Source organism: Tenrec ecaudatus, chromosome 10, assembly GCF_050624435.1.
Source record: "Tenrec ecaudatus isolate mTenEca1 chromosome 10, mTenEca1.hap1, whole genome shotgun sequence".
In the NCBI taxonomy this organism is placed as follows: Eukaryota; Metazoa; Chordata; class Mammalia; order Afrosoricida; family Tenrecidae; genus Tenrec; species Tenrec ecaudatus.
Genome location: NC_134539.1, coordinates 106,749,419 through 106,770,056, shown reverse-complemented (window position 1 = coordinate 106,770,056; position 20,638 = coordinate 106,749,419). Strand labels below are relative to the sequence as shown.

General features: G+C 49.5%; 1 protein-coding gene across 1 annotated transcript in view; it reads left to right on the top strand.

Annotated features, from left to right (window-relative positions):
• The window catches only part of PITPNM3 (PITPNM family member 3), a 99,389-nt gene that overhangs the window by 18,271 nt on the left and 60,480 nt on the right, over positions 1–20,638 (top strand). The window contains exon 3 of the mRNA XM_075559591.1: positions 330–437. Within this exon, the coding sequence (XP_075415706.1) occupies positions 330–437 (108 nt within the window). The remainder of the gene's footprint in view (positions 1–329; positions 438–20,638) is intronic.

Sequence of the window (20,638 nt, the reverse complement as noted above, 5' to 3'; positions counted from 1 at the left end):
AAGACAGAGGAAAACAAAGCAACAGTATACAACCTGACAACAAAACAACAACAACAAACCACTGACAAAGAACAAAACAAAACACTTCACAAAAGAAAAGCTTGTAATTAGTTCAGGGATCGTTTGCTGGCCCTTAGGAGCGTTTTCCAGTCCAGTCTGTTGAGGCACCACGCCCTGGCCCCAAAGTCCACTTTCAGCATTCCCTGGGGACCTTGCCACTCCATTCCCTTGCTGTTCCACTGCACTCCCCCAGTGCTTTGCCTCGGTGTGGTGGGATCAGGTCAGGTGCAATTCCCACACTATCTGACACATTTCCGATTTTCCCACAGAGGACATGGCGGAAGGCAAGAATGCCCTCCTCATTGGGATGAGCCAGTGGAATTCCAATGACCTAGTGGAGCAGATTGAGACCATGGGCAAGCTGGAGGAGCATCAAGGTGAGTGTCTTCCCTTGGTTGAGCTTGGTGTGGACATGCATGCGTCTGAGGGTACAATGAAATGCTGGCCTTTTGAGCCTGGGACTTGCCTGTCAATGAGGAGTCACTGGTCTGGGAGCATCCCCTCTTAGTATCTATGAGTTCTGTGACTTGAGGGAAGGTTTATCGGGACTCCTGTGGGGTCATCCATAGGAAAAGAATCTCACGATGTTTTAAAAAAGAGCAAAGAGCTTCCCTTGTGCATACAAGAAGGTCCGCAGTCGCAGGGGCATTCAAGGAGCAGTGGTGGTCCAGCTGTACCATTTTTTGCCTTCCATGTGGGAAGCCTGCATTCAATTCTTGACCAGTGGCACCTCATGCGGAGCCACTGCTTACCTGGCTGGAGGCTTGAGTGCTGTTACAATGCCGAAGAGGCTGTCATGGAGCTCCTGAACGAAGATGGGCTAGGAAGAAAGGCCGAAAACCAATGACTGAAAAATCCTATGCATCACAGTGGTCTGATTCCTAACCCACCGAGGGAAGGACGAAACAGCAGACAGCGCTTTGTGCCTTTGTGCATGGGGTCCCTGAGTCAGGGGCTACTTGACAGCAGCTAACAGCAGCAGCAGCAGCAGTGCAGGGAGTTGGGGAAATGCGGCCTGGATACAAGCTTGTGGGACTGGATAAGGTGGAGTGGCAACTGGAGGAGCCTTTGAGAAGGGGCAGGAGCTGAGGTCTGGGGGAAAGGGGCAGCCGAGCGGATGTCTACATCCACTGGCTGTTGAGGAAGGAATATGTGGCTGGGCATTAATCCAGCTTTCTTTCTTTCTTCAGGCTATTTTTTATAGTGGTGTCAAAAGTATACACAACCAAGCATTCTCCAAGGCCACAACTTCTATACGTATAATTGGGTGCCGTTGATTAGATTCTATGGTGCACGACCATTATTGATATCCTTTTCCAAATGATTTCTGCCACTAGTAGTATAAACTCAGTGTCCCCTAAGCATTGGTCAAGTTTGGTTTCTTCTTTCTCATCTTAGTAGTTTTCTTGATATAATATTCTCATACACTTCCATAGCTAAATCGCCTTTAAAAAGAGTTGCATATACATCATCACCTGCATTTGTTCCCCCACCTGCATTTGTTGTGTGCTCCCCAAATCTTCTCACCCTCCTCCCCACACACCTCACCAATAAACCAGCCCATCAGTTATTGTCTCTATGCATGCACCCCTCCTGTGCTTCACAGACTGGGAAACCCAACAGAAAACTTACCCAAACCAAAACTGCACGAAGATAATACTAACAATATAAACATAAAAATAAAGAGTAAGAAAGAAGAGACCATCAACAATATTTAAAAGGCCAGAGAAGAAATTTCTCTCATGGAACAAGTGAGAAATACCTGAGCCTAGAGCAAATTCAGGTTGGGTCAAGAGGGAGGTCAACTGACCAAGTAGCATATTCTACCATGGTCCGATCCACCATAATCAAGATGACAATGGTCTCTGTCTGATCGTAGGGCTGTTTGAGTCCCTTGCCTGTGGCCAGAGGGGACCTGCCAGCGGCTTCATCTGGCTAGATGCTCTGCAGATGGGTTTAAGGTTCCCACTGTCCTCCGTAGTCCTCTACAGGGTGGGTGTTCACGCTTTAAGCTCTGACACTTCTCTTTCATCATTTTGTAATACAGCTTTCTTACGGAGGGGAGTTTTTGAGCCGGATCTTGGTCAGTAGATAAAGCAGGTTCTTCTTGATGAATGTATGCATCTGTCCATCTGACCATCACAGGAGGCACCCATGGTGATTCCCTGAACCCCAGCCTTGTAATGTGGGACATGGTGTCCTTCAGCATCTCAGGGACATGAGGCTTAAGCTCAGTGCTGTTAGGGCGGACGCAGAGGCAGGGCTTTTAGAAGGAGGTGGGAGGAGGGACAACATGGTCCTGGGGCCAGTCTCTGAAAGGCAGGCATAGGATGTGTCTTAGATGATGTGCAGGGAAACTGAGGCTTAGAGAGGGGCTGTACTGGATTACATTCACTTTTGAGCGAGGAGCAGAGCCAGGGTTGGGCCCCACTGTGCCTGGTCTCCTGAGGCCAGTATTTGTGTACTATCCCTCCCTCTTCCTGATTCCTTCATCTCTTTGGCTCCTTCCTCTCCTGGCCTCAGTCATGTCTGAAGCAGAGTGGGTAATCCGGAAAGTGTGTGTGTGTGTGTGTGTGTGTGTGTGTGTGTGTGTGTGTGTGTGTGTGTGTGCGCGCGCGCTTAAATTGGCCTGGCCCAACTCAAGAGAATGACCATACGGGTGGTCTTGATGGCAGGAGACCCTGAGGGGTGCCAATGATTACGTGCTTGACTATCAGCCGAAAGGTTGGTAGTTCTAACCCACCCTTGGCAGGAAGGCCTGGGGATTGGCTTGTGAGAGTGAAAAACCCATCAGTGCTGTGGGGTAGTAGCCGCCCTTAGAGGGCAGAGCAGCAGAGCGCCCCGGGGTTCCGAGGCTGGGTCTCTTCACAGAGACTGGTTGTCTCAGCTTTCTCCCATAGAATGGCTGGTGGGTTTGAGCTAGGGAACAATAGCCTCCACTGGCCCGCCACCCCCCCCCCCTCCCCTGGGAGCAGCTGTGTGGGAATCATCATGAAAGCAGCTGTTTCTGGGGTTCGTTTTGGTCTTGGTCATGGCTGCCCCTCCTCTACTCTCCAGGCTCTGCCCTCCTCCCAGTGCCCAGACGCCCATCTGGGGAATGTGGGCAGGTCTGCAGTAATGTTGGGGTTGACATCAGGCTATGATTTCTCGCCTCCCGAATCCCAAATGCAGAGTGCTGTCTCCTGCCCTCTCTCTTCGTCAAGCCAGTGGAGTGAGGCCAAGCTAGGACACTTAGTCTTTAAGGACAGGCCTCTGGCCACCCCAGCATCCACCGGGAGGGCCGGGCTCTGAGTCCAGGGACTGTCTCCCAGTCCGCAGTCACACGTGGAAAGACAGACCTTTGCTGCTCTTTCTTCCTCGTGAGTCACCTCAGAAGGGCCCAGGATGGGTCATGGCATTGTGGGCTTGTCCCAGAACTATGCTTGGCATATAGAGACAACACCAAACCAGTAATCAACACCCATCTGGCCACCCCCCCACTCCTCCCCCACTTGTCTGCCCAAGAACGCATGAGTCAGCCCCTGCATGAGCTAAGTGCAGGGAGAGTCGGAGTGAGCTGGGACGGGTGGGAGCTGGCACAGGAGGGCGGGAACGAAGGAAGCAGGGTGAGGCCAGTCGTAGAACGAGCATCTGTGGTCCTGGAGCCAGAGACAGAGAGGTCGGGGTCTGAACCTTGTCGCTGTCCCTGTGGGCGTGTTGTGGCTCAGGACCCACATGCTGTCTCTCTGAGCCTCAGTTTCTTCATCTGAAGACCGGAGCTGGTAAAAGGCTGTCAGGATTACAGGAGGTCATGTTTGCAAATTGCCTACACGACAGGTAGCTCCCACAACAGGTATTAGAGTGACGGTGGGGGTGGGGGCAGGGCAGCCGTGGTTCAGCAGCAGAATTCCTGGCATCCCTCTAGGAGACGTGGGTTCAGTTCCTGGCCAGCACGCCCTGTGTGCAACCATGCCCGTGTGTCAGTGGAGGCTTGGGTGTTGCTAAGATGCAGATGGAACTTCCAGACTGATGGGTTAGGAAGAAAGACCTCGTCATCCGTGTCGGAAAACCAGGCAAGGAAAAGCCCTTGAGGAAAGAGCGGGCGTCCGTGGTTGTCAACTGCCATCCAGTTGGTTCCGACTCATAGCACCCACGTGTGCAGCGGTCCTGCACCCTCCTGCACTGGTGCTCATGCGCCAGCCCGTTGCGGCAGCCACGGTGCCAGTCCATCTCGTGAGGGTCGTCTCCTCTTCTGCTGCCCCTCTACTTTGTCAAGCACGATGTTCTTCTCCAGGGATTGGCCTCTCCTGACCCCATGTCCCAAGAAGGTGAGACAAAGCTCACCATCTTGCTTCTCTGGAGCATTCTGGCTGTACTTCTTCCAAGACAGATTTGTTTCTTATTCCGTCAGTCCCATAGTGTATCCAAGACCCCAATTCCAGTGCATCCATCTTCCTCTGTGTTCCTTATTCACTGCCCAACTTTCACATGCAGATGAAGCCATCGCCCATGGACAGTGGTTGGGGATGGGAAATTTGGCAGTGATCACGTGGCTCTGTTCATGTAAAGAAGGCCGCTGACCGATGCGCCTGAGAAATGTTGAATTGGAAGGTGGGGTGCTGTGCATATATCTATCTGCAGCCGCTCGCAGCACTGGTGCCGGCTGGTTCGGGCAGCACTTGGCCCCATGGCTCATGGGGCTGACTCAGTGGCGGCCCACGCCAACATCCTCACCATCTTCGGCTTGAATGGGGAGGGTGAGACTGAGAAACCGCACAGGGGGGAGAGAGGAGAGGGCAGGGCCAGTGGGGAGCAGGGGACGAGGAAACCAGTTTCATGTCTAGCTCCTTCTGAGCTCCCCAACCACCCCACCCCCCGCCCCCGGCTGTGGGTTACTAAGGTGAATCGCTACGACACAGCAGAACACGCAAGCTCCCTTCACTCATTTCAACGACCCGCCAGGGAGCCATCACTGGGGACAAGCCCCGTGCTGGCTATGGGAAGATAAAGACGAGAAGGAGGAATTTGTCACGCTAGGAAGTGACAGCAGCAGAGCCAAGGTGACAGATCATAGCCACGGGCTACTACGCTGCGAGACAGGAGACAGGCTGTGAACGGGGCCTGAGGACTGAGGCTCCGGGGAACAGAATGCTTTCTGGAAAAGGCTGCCATCCTTTGGGAGGAGACAGAGCTTACCCTCCTGTCACCTTCCCAGGACCTGTCCTTCAATGGAGGGCTTGCCCCAGAGACCCTCCCCCCTTTCATGGTCCACACCCTAGTCAATCACTTCCTCTGTGGGGGCTTCAGCTGAAACGCACGCAAATCTGTCTCCATGAAACTTCTCTCCTGCCAGCACATCATTCCTGGGTTCCTAGCGTGTGTTTGGATAGCTTCCTACTCCTTGTTACCCGACATCCCAAAGACTCCGCAGATGCCCCAGTGTTCCAGTGGAGCTGACCTGGCCCTAAGCCTTATTGTGCTTTATTTCCCACTTTTCTTTCTTTCTTTCTAAAATCTCTTTAACCATTTATAGCATGTGTCGCAGCGGCTCATTCAGACTGCTCCACCAGCTCCAGTTCTTCGGGTGGGAACGTTGGGCATGCGTGTGTGTCTGATACCCTGTAGTTCCCTGACTTTGAGTCTGTCCTTTATTGTGAGCTCGTCTTGGCTTCCTCTCCTCCTTGGGGTTCTGGGGGAGTCCTGTGTGCCCCGTTGTTGTTCTTCGGTGCTGGCGAGTTGGTTCTGACTAATAGTTACCCAATGCACACCAGAATAAAACATGACCCAGTCCTCGGCCAGCCTGGCAATCGGCGCCCATTCTTGCCGCCACGGTGTCAATCCGTCTTATTAAGAATCTTCCTATTTTTTCCCCTTTTGGGTTTGTTTTTGCTGACTTTCTACTTTAGCATGCATGGTGTCCTGTCGCACAGACTGGCCCCTCCTGAGGACATGTCAGAGTCCATGAGAGGGCAGCCTCACCACCCTTGCTTCCACGGAGCCGGCTGGTCGTCCATGGCATAGTCAGTGTTCTCTGCCAACCCGGTCGCTGAAAGGCATCCATTCTTTGGTCTTTCTCATTCCCGATCCAGCTTTCAACGCATAGGAGGTGGTGGAAAATACCATGACTTGGGTCAGGGGCACTGTGGTCCTCGAAGCAGCCTCTTTGCTTTTTAACCCTTCAAAGAGGTCTCTTGGAGTAGACGTGTCCGATGCAATGTGCGCCCCCGCCCTGGGTCGTGAAGACGTCCTCATACACGGTGCTCTGGCGCCTGTTTCTGCTGAGCCCGAGTGTTTCACGGACTCAGAAAAACGTGCATGCTAAACGAGCAGCTTAAAACTGGCGATCCCACGCGGGTCCTGCACATCTGCACCCCGTACCCGTATGCCACGCCTTGCCTGCCAGTTTGCTGAGCCACGATGGCTTGTGTGTTGCCGTGATGCTGGAAGTGGGGTCACTCGTGCTGCACAGGCTTTAGAGGAGCTTCCGTACTAAGACTAGGAAGAAGGGCCTGGTGTCTACTTAAAAAAAAATTGACCAGTGAGGACCTTGTGGACAGCACTGGGGTGTTCTCTGGTATCTTGCCTGGACACGAGTCCCTCTGAAGGAGGGCACCCTACATGCAGCTGGGGAAGAGCTGCGTCCTCACAGCAGGGTCGGTCTGAGTGAGTGGCGTCGAGCGGGAGGGACCTCCGCTTGCCGATGGGGCAGCACTCAAAAGGAGACGGAACACTGCAGACATGCATCAATAATCCGGTTTGGGAATGCATGAAGCCCGAATCCAGGATAATTGGCTGTTGTGACAAATGAAATGGAGCATGGAGATTCATATCTGGGTATGAGTGAGCCGAGCCGGACTGGTAGTAAGCGGTTTGTGTCAGACCATCTGATCGTCTAGTATGGCAAAAACGACCTTTCCTGCATTCTTTTGTTCATCTGTGTTGGGGTTATCTCAGATGTGTTATGTCATTGGGGGTCCCTCTCCTCAATTTTTGTTATATGCTTCTCAGGATATGAAACCCAGGATGGATGAACCTGTAGGGACAGCAAGTGGAATAAGTGTGTCTGGGGGGCTCGGGGTGGGGGACAGAGTAAAAGGGAGTTGATGTCAAGGAGTTCACGAAGGAAACGGGTGTTTTGAAACTGTGCTAGCAGTTGTACAAGACTGCTCGATGTGACTGAACTATGCAATGATATGCCATCCGTATCAGCTCACAATAGAATGATGTTGAAGGAAAAATAAAAAGACATTTCAAGATGTATCCTGAAAACAGTGTTGTCAGTGATCGGATAATATCCATGCACTTACAGGGAAGACCAGTGAACCCAACTATGATTCAAGTTCATGCTCCAGCCATTCATGCCAAAGATGAAGAAGCTGGAGATATTTACCCACCTCTGCAGTCTGAAATGGATCGAACATGCAGTCAAGATGTACTGATAATTATTGGTGATTGGAATGTGAAAATTGGAAACAAAGAAGAACCGGTAGTTAGAAAATATGGCCCTGGTGATAGAAATGACACGGAAGAACAATGACATATTCATTAGAAATACCGTATATACTCGAGTATAAGCCGACCTGACTATCAGCCGAGGCACCTAATTTTACCACAAAAACGGTGTTAAAAATGGGCTGAAAAACTCTGCTTATACACGAGTGCATATGGTACCATTTTCAGCAACATAAATGGTGATTGTGCACACACAGACCTCGCCAGACAGGCTATCCAATAGTCAAATAGACTAACTACATCTCTGAAAAGGGATGATGGAGAAGTTAGATATGATTAATCAGCACATTTGATCAAGAACCAGGGATACTGAAGGGAGAAGTCCAAGCTTCACGGAGGCCTCTGGGAAATGAGGGAATGCCAACTGAGATCTTTCAATGCATGGATGCAATCCTGGACGTGCTCATTCATCTCTGCCAAAGAATTGGAAGACAGCTACCTGCCTGCCTGATTGGAAGAAGATCCATATTTGTGCCTAGTCTAAAGGAAGTTAACCCTACAGAATGTGGAGCAGTATTATTAATATCACACAAAAGTATAAATTTGCTGGAGTTAAAACAAGGACAACATCAAAATGCTTGCGGCGGTGCACTGAAAGGGAACTGCCAGACTCCAGCTGGAGACGAAGAGGATGTGGAAGGAGGGATGGCGGTCTTGCTGATGTCAGATGGATCGGGCTGAAAGCAGAGAGCGCCCGACAGGTGTGCTTGCATTCCGTCGACGATGCCCAGGCTCTCCGTCGTGTGGCTCATCACGATGGCCGTTCGTATTGTGAAGAAGGAGCATTCCCAGGGTTTCATGTGCTTATCAGGTTCAGAGAGCAGGGTTGTCTCACCTGGACATCACAGGTTGTATCTGAGTATGCTTTTTAAAGTTATGCCTGCTTTCTTACTCCCCTCTTTCCTGTTCTTATTTTGCCTCCTCCTCCTCTTCCTCCACCTCCTACCCTCTTCCTTTCTCTATCCGGCTCTTAATAGATTCTGCCAAAGTTGGCTATTTTAGGCTTTGCAAAGAACCAGCCCTTCGTTTTCCTGATCAGCTCTAAGGTTAACACTTTCATTTGCATACATTATGTTCCTTTGATTTTGGTCTCGTTTTTCCTTATTCCTTTATGAGTTTCTTTAGTCTTCTCCTGATTCTAGAGAGACATCTTTGGAATCTTTCACGAGACGTTCGATACGCGTTTTGAAATACGTGTTAAGTCTGTGTATGCTGTGAGCATACGGCATTCCAGCCTATCTACCGATCATCTTCTATCTACCTTCCTGCCTCTGGTGGTGAGGTGCCATCAAATCGATCCTGAACCACGGCGACCCTGTGCACAATAGAAGGAAACCCTGCCCAGTCCTGTGCCATCCTCACAATGGTCTCCGTGCTCACAGCCCATCATTGCAGCCACGGTGCCAGTCCATTTCCTCGAGGGCCTTCCTCTTGCTCACTGCCCCTCTATTTTCCAGGGACTGGCCTGTCCGACAGCATGTCCAAAGTACTTAAGAGGAAGTCTGGCGTCCGTGCCTCTCAGGAGCACTCTGACCATACTTCTTCCAAGACAGACTTGTTTTGTGTGTGGGTGGCAGTCCGTGGTCCTTTCAATATTCTTGGCCAGCACCACAATGCAAATGCACGGATTCTTCCTCGGTCTTCCTTATGCCATGTCCAAGTTTCACGGGCATATGAGACGACCCAAAAATACATATCAAAAAGAGTTCCCCTCCGGAGGGAGAAGAGAGGAGCTGATTCCAAGAACTCAAGTAGAAGGAAATCATTTAGAAAATGATGATGGCAACATATGTACAAATATCCTTGACACAATTGATGTATGGATTGTGATTAGAGCTGTAAGAGCCCCCAATAAAATGACTTATTTTTTTAAGTCCCTTTCCTCTTTTTTTTCTGCTGCTTGTTGACATAAAACTTCTCATACACCCTTTTTATACATTTCTAAAAACTTACCCTTTGCTCATATCTTCAGATGGCATTTCCTCTCAGGATCCAGTTATATCATTATCTGCCTTCTATTGCTGGATAAGGGAGCCCTGGTGGTAGAGTGGTTTTGGTGTTGGGCTGCTAACTGCAAGGTCAGCAGTTCGAAACCACCAGCCTCTCAGGAGAAAGATTGGGGCTTCCTTCTTACAGTCTCCGCAACTCACAGGGGCAGTTCCGCCCTGTCCACGGGCTCCCTGTGAGTCGCATCCACTTGATGGTGGTGCGTTTTGGAGTGACGTTGGCTGTGCTCGGTTCCCCTTGTGTTTGGAGTCACAGTGTGTCTGGCCGAGGCTGTCCACGGTGCTGGTAAGTTTGCCTCTCCTATGTCTTCACGTGTTTCCTTCTCACTGCTCCCTCTTCCCAAACCTTCTAGTCGACAGTTGCTGGGACTTTTATGCCTGTTTCAATGTATCCTTCCTTCCTATTCAGAGTATCTAAGAGTATCTCCCTTGCCTCTGACCCACGCTTACTCAGTTCCTTTGCTACAGTTGTCTCTATTCTGCCTGTCAGCCCTCCTAGGGAGGCTTTAGCTTTTTACAATTTATTTTTATTATAGCAACAACTGCTTTATTGTCATGTTCTCAAATTGGCTCTTTTTCATAACAACCTGTTATTGATTCATGAGTATCTTGGGATCTGTGTCTCATAAACCTGTTTTTTGCTGTTCGGTCAAGGCCGGGGTTTTCCAGTGAGCTAGAGATTGGCAACAAAGGGACTACATGGACGCACTTCTGGATGGATTAATTAGTCAAGCATCCGTAGTGAGGTGATTACATTGGGCAGGAGTGATCTTGATTCCAATTACTTAAGGAAGCATGTAGCTGCCATCAACACTGCCCAAATATAGGCACTGTTCTCAAATCCTTTTTTTTAAGTTGAGATATATTTCATCGGTCATAAAATTCACCCTTTAAAAGCGTACAACTGGGTGGTTCTCAGTATATTCACAACATTGCTACCATCACCACACTCTAATGGCAGAACATTTTTATCACCCCCAAAAGTAGTCTTCTATCTATGAATAGCTGCTCCCCATTACCCCCTCTCCTAATCAAATGGCAACCATTAATCTGCTTTCTGAGTGTGGACTTACCCATTCTGGAAAGTTCATAGACATTTACCTATTCTATAAATTTTCACCATCACCACCATCTAATAGCAGGGCATTTTTTTCACCCCCACCCAAAAAAATAATCCTGTCCCTGTTAATAGCTTCTCCCTACTACCCACTTTTGCAATCCTTTGAAAACCAGTCATCTGTTTCCTGACTGTCTGGATCTGTACTTACTCTGGAAATTTCATATAAATGTAACCATACAATATTTGTCCTTTGTGTCTGGCTCCTTTCATGTGGCATGATGTGTTCAAAGCTCATCCATGTTGAAACATGCATTAGAGCTGTACATGCCTTTGTGTCACCGAACACTATGCCATGTGTGGAGAGCTGATGTGTGTATCCGTTCATCAGTTGATAGCCATTTGGGCTATTTCCATTCTGAATAATGTTGCTTTCAGTTACTATCGCAAAGAGAATTCTTTTCTTTTTAAGAAATCATTTTAATGGGGCCTTGTACAGCTCTTATCACAATCCATCCATCCATCCATTGTGCCGAGCACATTTGTACATTTGTTGCCATCATCATTCTCAAAACATTTGCTTTCTACTTGAGCCCTTGGTATCAGCTCCTCATTTTTCCCTCCCTCCCCATTCCCCTCTCCCTCATGAACCCTTGGTAATTTATAAGTTATTATTATTTTGTCATATCTTACACTGTCCGATGTCTCCCTTCACCTACTTTTCTGTTGTCCATCCCCCAGAGAGGAGAATTATTTTCTTAATGTCATCTTTGGACTGCCAATTGTTAGTGTGTGAGAGTACAGTTGATCTGTGTCGCTTGGTCTTGTATCCTGCAGCCTTGTTGAGCTTGTTTCTCAGCGCAGCATCACGTGGAGGACTTAGTAAAAGGCCCGTGTTCAGGGTTCTCCTTACACACGAGCATGTCATCTGTACAGAGAGAGTTTGACCGCCTTCTCTCCCCTCTTTTCTTCCTTTTTTCTTGCCTATTTGCTGTAGCTAAGACAGCTAGTGTGCATGGAACACAGATGGCGAGAGGGGACATCCTCGCCTTGTCCCTGGGCTTCAGGGGAAATGTCCCCACCTTTTCTCTTTACCTTGGATGCGATTAGACTGGGCTGACACTTACCAGCCCAGCGCACTACAACCGAAACACCCCCAGTTCTGTGCCATCCTCACAAAGTTTCCTTGTTTAAATTAATCCCCCCCCCAAACTATTTTATTAGGAGCTAATTCAGACATCATACTCTTGCGTAGTTCTGTCACATCCAGCGTGGTTGGACCATTGCTACCACAATCCGTTTCAAAACGGCTTCTTCCTTCTTGAACACCTTGATATCAGCTCCCCTCTCTCCCTCCTTCCACCTCTCCCACTGGACCCCCCATGGACCCTTATTCCAGCTGTGGTCTCTCTGGGTTCATCCATCCTGGGTTTCATACACTGGGAAACAGACAAGCGCATAAAGAAGATGCAAGAGGGCTACCCACCATGACGCAATACATCAGAGATAAAGCCCAGTGTGAAGGAAAGCATGGGAACGACGGAAAGCCAGATCAGGCCCCAGGTGAATCAGAGGGGAGATCAAGCGACAAGGTTTGAACTGGACAAGCCAGGTTGATCCTTTTCATCTGCTGGAGTCGTCTCTGCAACACGCCCTGCCTTGGAACCAGCGGATTCCCAGCACTCACTGATGGGTAAAGGGAACTCACCAGAGGCTCACTCCCTGAGTAGATCCCACAAATGTATTGGGGGCACAAGCTTTCCTTTTGGGGCCCGTTGTTGCTGTCTGTGTCAGTCCATCTGATTGAGGGTCTTTCGGCTGACCTACTTGGCCAAGCTTGATGTCCTTCTCCAGAGGCCTTGGCTGTCCTAACGCCACAGCACTTGAGACAAAGTCCCATCTTCACTTCTCAGGATTATTCTGAGCATCCTTCCAAGACAGATTTGTTCATTCTGTCCATCCAATGGTTTATTCAAGACCGCAATTCAAATGCATCCTTTCTGCTTCGGGCTTCCTTATTTACAGTGGAGCTTTTGCATGCATGGGAGATGATTGAAAATTCCATCGGGTGGTAGTTACAGAATTTCATGTCAGCTTGTTAAATAGACTATAGGGGTGGAGTCTAGCCTGATTGATGCCTCCTTTTGGGCGTGGCCTTCTCATGAGGATTCAGGGAGTTTTTCTTTCTTCCTCCCTGGAGGCGGGACACCCACTCTCTCTGCTACACATTCCTGTTGACAAGCCACATGGAGCCATGCTGATGCAGCCAGAGACCTGGTGTTGCTTCTACCACCACTGGATCCACAAGACTTTCCACCCACCGGCCTGTGGTCTTCCTGCACCTGGTATCATTGCATGTGTTGCGGGGTCTGAAGAGGGAATTGTAGACTGTTATCGGACATATGGGCTAATATGGGACTTGATCTGGACTAGGCTGAGATGTCTTATTGATGTATAATTACTTCTTGATATAAAGTCCTCTCTCACACATATATGAATGTCAATGAATTTGTTTCTCTAGTCAACCCGGACTAACACACATGGCTTGAGTCAGCCGGCACACCTTAGTCTTCAAAGTCGCATTTTCATGTTTGGACACGTTAAAGAGGTCTTCTGTAGCACATTTTCTCCCTGCAGAACATCACTGGATTTCTTGCTTGCTGCTCCCCTGGGTGTGGACTGTGGATCCAAGCAAAAGGACATCCTTGCCAACACCAATCTTTCTTTCATTTGCCGTGATGTTGCTGATGGGTCCAGTTGTGAGGGGCATTCATACTGCAGGCTGTGTTCGATTTTCATCAACAACGACGGTCCTCGTGGCTTTGGTTACGGGTTATTATTAGGCAGAGTTTGGATTCTTCTCTTTCTAACTTGTTGAGGGTTTTTATGGCAAAAGGGTGTGGGATTTTGTCAAAGGTTTTTCCGCATCTATTGAGACAGTTGGGTCACTTTCCCTTATTATTTTCTGAATCTAGGGCATTCCATTCACTGGTTTCACGTGTTTCTGCACTAAATCTCACGTGGCCCTGGAGTAATCTTGTCCTCTGGGAAATCTGTCAGTTGCAGAATTGCCATACTATTGGCGGGCCTGTTTATAATCAGGCCTCCTAGTTTGGGAACATACTTGGTGCCACCAAGGCCACGTCCTCATTCAGAAGAAGGTACCAGCCACCAATGACACGCCCTTGCTCTGTCCCTTACTTGCCCGAGAGTCTGTCCCCCCCCCTCCTTTGTGCGGGTGTATATCGATCTGTGGTTCTCAGTGTCCCCTGCACCCTCAGCATTGGCATCACCTGGGACCATCTTCCTCCTGGCGCAGCTCCACTGCAGAGCTCTGGACTCAGGAAGGCGGGGGCAGGTGTTTTGTTTTTTTAAGACCAAACCCTTCAGTGATGTGCTGCAGGATGGATGTTGAGAACCATTCAGGATGCTGACACGGGTTGATCCAGAAAGTCACAGACACCCCACCCCACCCCCGCCTTCTCTTTTTTTTTTTTTGACTTTTTTATTTTTTATTAAAAAACATTTTATTAGGGGCTCATACAACTCTTATCACAATCCATACATATACATACATCATAAAACACATCTGTACATTCTTTGCCCTAATCATTTTCTTTTCTTTTTTTTTAATTTTAACAATTTATTAGGGGCTCATACAATTCTTATCACAGTTCATACATATACATACATCAATTGTATAAAGCACATCCATACATTCCCTGCCCCAATCATTCTCAAAGCATTTGCTCTCCACTTAAGCCCCTTGCATCAGGTCCTCTTTTTTATTTCCCCTCCCTCCCCTTTCCCCCCTCCCTCATGTGCCCTTGGTAATTTATACCTCGTTATTTTGTCATATCTTGCCCTATCCGGAGTCTCCCTTCCCCCCTTCTCTGCTGTCCCTCTCCCAGGGAAGAGGTCACATGTGGATCCTTGTAATCAGTTCCCCCCTTCCAACCCACTCACCCTCCACTCTCCCAGCATCGCCCCTCACACCCTTGGTCCTGAAGGTATCATCTACCCTGGATTCCCTGTACCTCCAGCCCTCATATGTACCAGTGTACAGCCTCTGCCCTATCCAGTCCTGCAAGGTAGAATTCGGATCATGGTAGTTGAGGGGAGGAAGCATCCAGGATCTGGGGGAAAGCTGTGTTCTTCATCTGTACTACCTCGCACCCTAATTAACCCATCTCCTCTCCTAAACGCCTCTATGAGGGGATCTCCATTGGCCGACACTTGGGCCTTGGGTCTCCACTCTGCACTTCCCCCTTCATTTAATATGGTATATATATACATATACACATATATACACACACTTATATCGTTGTTTTTTTTGCATGATGCCTTATACCTGGTCCCTTGGCACCTCGTGATCGCACTGGCCGGTGTGCTTCTTCCATGTGGGCTTTTTTGCTTCTGAGCTAGATGGCCGCTTGTTCACCTTCAAGCCTTTAAGACCGCAGACACTATCTCTTTTGATAGCCGGGCACCATCAGCTTTCTTCACCACATTTGCTTATGCACCCATTTGTCTTCAGCGATCCTATCATGGAGGTGTGCAGTCAATGATATGATTTTTTGTTCTTTGATGCCTGGTAACTGATCCCTTTGGGACCACTCGATCACACAGGCTGGTGTGTTCTTCCATGTGGACTTTGTTGCTTCTGAGCTAGATGGCCGCTTGTTTATCTTCAAGCCTTTAAGACCCCAGTCACTATCTCTTTTGATAGCCGGGCACCATCAGCTTTCTTCACCACATTTACTTGTTCACCCACTTTGGCTCCAGCCGTTGTGTCGGGAGAGTGAGCATCATAGAGTTCCAATTTAATAAAAGAAGGTATTCATGCATTGAGGGAGTGTTTGAGTAGAGGCCCAAGGTCCTTCCGCCACCTTAATACTTGACCTATAAATATAGACACATAGATCTATTTCCCCATCTTCCTATATATATTTGCATGTACATGTCTTTGTCTAGACCTCCATGAATGCCCTTTGACTCCTAGCTCTTTCCTCCATCTCCCTTGACTTTCCTCCTGCCCTACTACCATGCTTCATTGCCACCTGGGCTAGAGTATACCTCTTCTCTAAGCAACCTTACCCTTGATGAGTTTGAGTCTTTGTCTCACATGGTCGGGTTCCTCGCTAATGTTTTAACCACACAGGGGGCTTCAAAAAGTGTGTGTAAAAAACAGGATGAAAAGACAGCGGCATTCCCCCACGAACTTACAGAATGCCCCTCTTACGGGGCTATGTCCCTGCCTCTGCTCTGTGTTTGCTGGCTTGTCTCTAGGGGATGTGACTCGCCTGTTCACTGCTCCACCCACCCTACTCCTGCCCTTGTCAGTAGCTCTGTTTATTGCGCTTGAGTATTTCAAGTTTCCAGAATTTTCCAACTATCATTCTCCCCCTCCCTCTCATCTGGAGGCAGATACCCCATTGGGGGGGAGGAAAGCCAAAGCACTTGACTTCTCTTCTATGGAAACCCAGACGGTGGCCAAAGCTGCCTCCCGTTCCCGTGTATCCCATCCAGGAGCCTCCCGCTCCTTCCAAGCTGCCCTGCCTTCTGCCACGGAGCTCTCTGTGCAGGTGTGACGTCTTGATCTCTTCCTCCCAGGGCTGATTTCATGGCTCCACTTTTAGAAGGATCTTGGATTTGGATCAATGCTTCGCTGCCTTTATCTTGAAGAAGAAAAAATTGAAGGGGGAAAAAGAAAGCATTTCATCTCAAAATGATCCTTTTGGAGCACATCAGTCAGCTTGTGCCCCCATCACCCTTTTTCCAACATCGTTCACAGAGACTCAATGCTTTCCACCCAGTGGCTCCTCCCCATCTAGAGTGCTTGACTGCAGAAGGGATCTTGTAGTTTCAGCATCCCTGGGCCCGGTCCTTTGTGTAGCCCATGACAGCTCTGCCTCCCGCCCTTTGTGGATGCCTCCTGAGTGCTGGTCTGCTAAGGATACCCCAAAACCCCAAAGCCAACTCACTGCCCTCGGGTCCATGGTGACTCTATTAGGGCAGAGCAGAACTGCCCCTTGAGGTCAGCAGCCCAACACGTAGCCAGGACGCCACCTCGGGCTCCTCCTTTAAAAAAAAAAAACATTTTATTGGGGGCTCTTATACGCTTATTGCAATCCACACATCCATCCATTGTGTCAAGCACATTTGTACATTTGTTGCCATCATCATTCTCAAAACATTTGTTTTCTACTTGAGCCCTTGGTATCAGCTCCTCATTTATTCTCCCTCACTCCCTGTTCTCCCCTCCCTCATGAACCCTTGATGATTTATTAGTTATTATTATTTCATCATGTCTTACACTGTCGGATGTCTCCCTTCACCCACTTTTCTACTGTCCATGCCCCAGGGAGGAGGTTATGTGTAGATCTTTGTAATCGGTTCCCCCTTTCCACCTCACCCTCTCTCCACCCTCCCGGTATTGCCACTCTCACCACTGGTCCTGAAGGGAGATCATCTGTCCTGGATTCCCTGTGTTTCCAGTTCCTATCTGTACCAGTGTACATCTTCTAGTCTAGCCAGATTTGTAAGGTAGAATTGGGATCATGATAGTCGGGGATGAGGGGTGGTTGGCGAGGAAGCATTTAGAAACTAGAGGAACTGTTGTATGTTTCATCATCATTGCTACATTTTACCCTGACTGGCTCGTCTCCTCCCCAAGACCCTTCTATAAGAGGATGTCCAGTTGCCCATAGATGGGTCTTGGGTCCCAAATCTGCTCTCCCCTCATTCACAATGATTTGATTTTTTGTTCTTTGATGCCTGATACCTGAACCCTTCGACACCTTGTGATCACAAGGCTCCTTCTTTCACTGTGCCATCAAGATGCATTTCTGGAAGACAAGTGACACGCCATTGTATCAGGACATGGGGCAGGCGGCAAAGGCTAGTCTGTGCAGTTACTTTGCCATCTGTCTGCCCGCCTGGAGTGGCTGTGGCACACGCACCGCAAGGACACATCTTTAAGGAACAGGGATTCGTTGGACACCATTAAGACCTGTGCTCATGGTCTCACTTCTATGGATAACGTGTCTTTGTCTTGTCTGTGTCCCATTTAAGACTTAATAAATGTTCTCTAAAAACAAAGATAAAAGCTGGCAAAGACCGAGGGAGCTGGTGAAGAACTGGGGTGGCAGGGGATGAGCCCAGCTCGCCGGCATTTACCCTAAAGCCAAGATGAGAGGGTAAGGGGCGAGGCAGGGGAGCTGGGCTACTGGGGATGGGACAGCCAGCATGAGTGTAAAAAAGCATTGCCCCATTGTGAAGAATGTAACCAGTGTCACTGGCGTTTGGCATAGACCGAACAGGGACCCACCGCCCTCGAGTCTGTAAAGGAACGGTTCAGGAGCAAACACTCTCATCTTTCCCCCCTGGAGCAGTGGGGCAGGCAGTGCAGCCCCCAGGGATCCCAGACATTATATGTAGAAATTGTTAAATTTGAGTCTAAAAGTTTTAACATTCACCCCTAACACAATAAAATATTATTTTAAATGGTGGGGTTTTTTTGGAGGGGAGCCCTGAAAAATAGAAGTCTCCATTTTCTCCTGCTCTGTTTATACTTCAGAAATGATTAGGTTGAGGACGCACCTGTTCTGATAGGGCCTCCTTATCATAGCAGAGAAGGCCCGTCTTCTAAGCAGGATTATCTCCTTAGGGAGAGGGGTTAGCACTCCAACACGTATTTTTTGGGGGTAGGGGTGCATAACTGCTACTCCACCAGGGCTTCGGTGGCCTACAGAAGAAAGTCGACGTCCCCACTGCCCATAGTTTGGTTCCAAGCTTCCCATCACAGTTGTAAGGGTCCAGGGTCGGGGGTTCTCCATGATCACAGAGCTCACACAGCCCTGGAATTGTCACTACATGAGAAGACACAAGAGGACAGCCAGAGCGTCACCAGATCGGTGTTCCCAAGGTTATCTCTCAGTCTGCTCCCGAAGACCCTCTCCCTGTCTCCACTCTCCTGTTGTGGTCCAGGGGCTGGGCCGCGTGGAGGCTGCATGGCTTCTTCCTGCCCTGGCCCCTGGTCTCATCCATAACCCCCAAACCAAACTCACTGCCATCAAGTTGACTCTGGATCCTGGCCCCATGGGACAGGGTAGAACTGGTCCTGAGGGGTTCTGAGACCATCAGTCTTGATGGGAGCAGACAGCTTCATCTTTCTCCCAAAGATCCACTTGGTAAGTTTGAACCGCTGACCTTGTCTACATCACCACCAGTGCATGCGGTGCCCTTCCTCCAGGAAGCTCCTCTGATGCCCACCTCTGACAAAGCCCCCAACGCTCTGCCCCCACCTGCAGCCCTGATCATCCTGCGTTGGGGGTGGAGATGCTTCTTTTCCATTCTAAGCACCAGGCCCAGAGGGGCCCTTCAGGCTTGGAAGTCCTCTCTCACCCTCTTAGGCCTTCAGCACACAGCCTCTGATACTTGCTGGGACACTGGTCAAGGCTGGGACAGGCTATGACTCAGAGCCGGATGCAGAAACGACCAGCGCCCAGACGGGCCATGGGGTGGCGCTTTGCCCTAGTTCAGTGAGCTGATTGCTTTGAGCAGAGGGGGAATGGAATACAGAAGGGTCCGAGAGGAAGTGTGGAGTGACCTGAGGCATCAGGGGAGGGCACTTGACTTTTCTGGACAGACCACAGTGGAGGGTACAGTCAGCAGGGAATGCCAGGTGCAAGTACATGGAAAGAGGTGTGAATAAGAAGGGAGATTTGGGCATTGGGCATGGGGCTGGGGTGTGAGATGTTAAGTTGGAGTGTGAAGTGTTGGGTTGGGGTGTGAGGTGTTGGGTTGGGCATGAGTTATTGGGTTGGGGTGTGAGGTATTGGGGTATGAGGTATTGAGTTGGGAGTGAATTATTGGGTTGGGGTATGAGGTATTGGGTTGGGTGTGAGGTGTTGGGGTGTGAGGTGTTGGGCTGGGGTGTGAGTTTTTGGGTTTGAGTGTGAGGTGTTGGGTGGGGTATGAAGTATTGGGTTGGGTGTGAGGTGTTGGGTTGGGGTGTGAGGTGTTGGGTGGGGTATGAGGTATTTGGTTGGGTGTGAGGTGTGGGGGTGTGAGGTGTTGGGTTGGGGTGTGAGGTGTTGGGTTGGGTGTGAGGTGTTGGGTTGGGTGTGAGGTGTTGGGGTATGAGGGGTTGGGCTGGGGGGTGAGGTGTTGGGTTGGGGTGTGAGGTGTTAGAGTGTGAGGTGTTGAGCTGGGGTGTGAGTTGTTGGGTTTGATTGTGAGGTGTTGGGTGGGGTGTGAGGTGTTGGGTTGGGGTGTGAAGTGTTGGGGTGTGAGGTAATGGGTTGGGGTATGAGGTGTTGGGGCATGAGGTGTTGAGTATTGGGTATTGAGCTGGGTGTGAGATGTTGGGCTGGGGTGTGAGGTGTTGGGTTAGAGTGTGAGGTGTTGGATGTGGTGTGAGGTGTTGGGTTGGGATGTGAAGTGTTGGGGTGTGAGGTGTTGGGTTGGGTTGGGTGTGAAATTGGAGTGGGGTGTGAGGTGTTAGCCCTGAAGTGTTGGGATGTGTTGGCAACAAGGAGTTTGCATGGGGGGGGGTGGGGGCAGGGGGTATTGGAGAAGAGGCAGGGGAAGAAGACAGGTCGAGGTAAATACCAGGTTGAGGAGTCGGGGCCTCTGGGAAGCATCTATGGGGACATAGACAGAGGCGTGAACACAGGGGGCTGTGTGTTAGTCTGGGTAGACTAGAGAAACAAATTCATAGACACACATGTGTATTACCAAGAGTACATTAAGAACACACCCCAGCCCATCCTGAAAAAGTCCATAAGTCCTATATTAGCCATCATGTCTGATACCAATCTTTAAAGTCCTCTTCAGACTCATGAAACACATGCAATGATGCTGAATGCAGGAAGATCACAGGCCAGTGGGTGGGAAGTCTTGAGGATCCAGTGGCGGTGGAAGCCTCTCAGCGCTGGCAGGAATCTCCACATAGTTCCTCCAGCTCAGACCACTGGCTGCCATCAGCCTCTTCATGTGGCTTGTCAACTAGGATGACTCA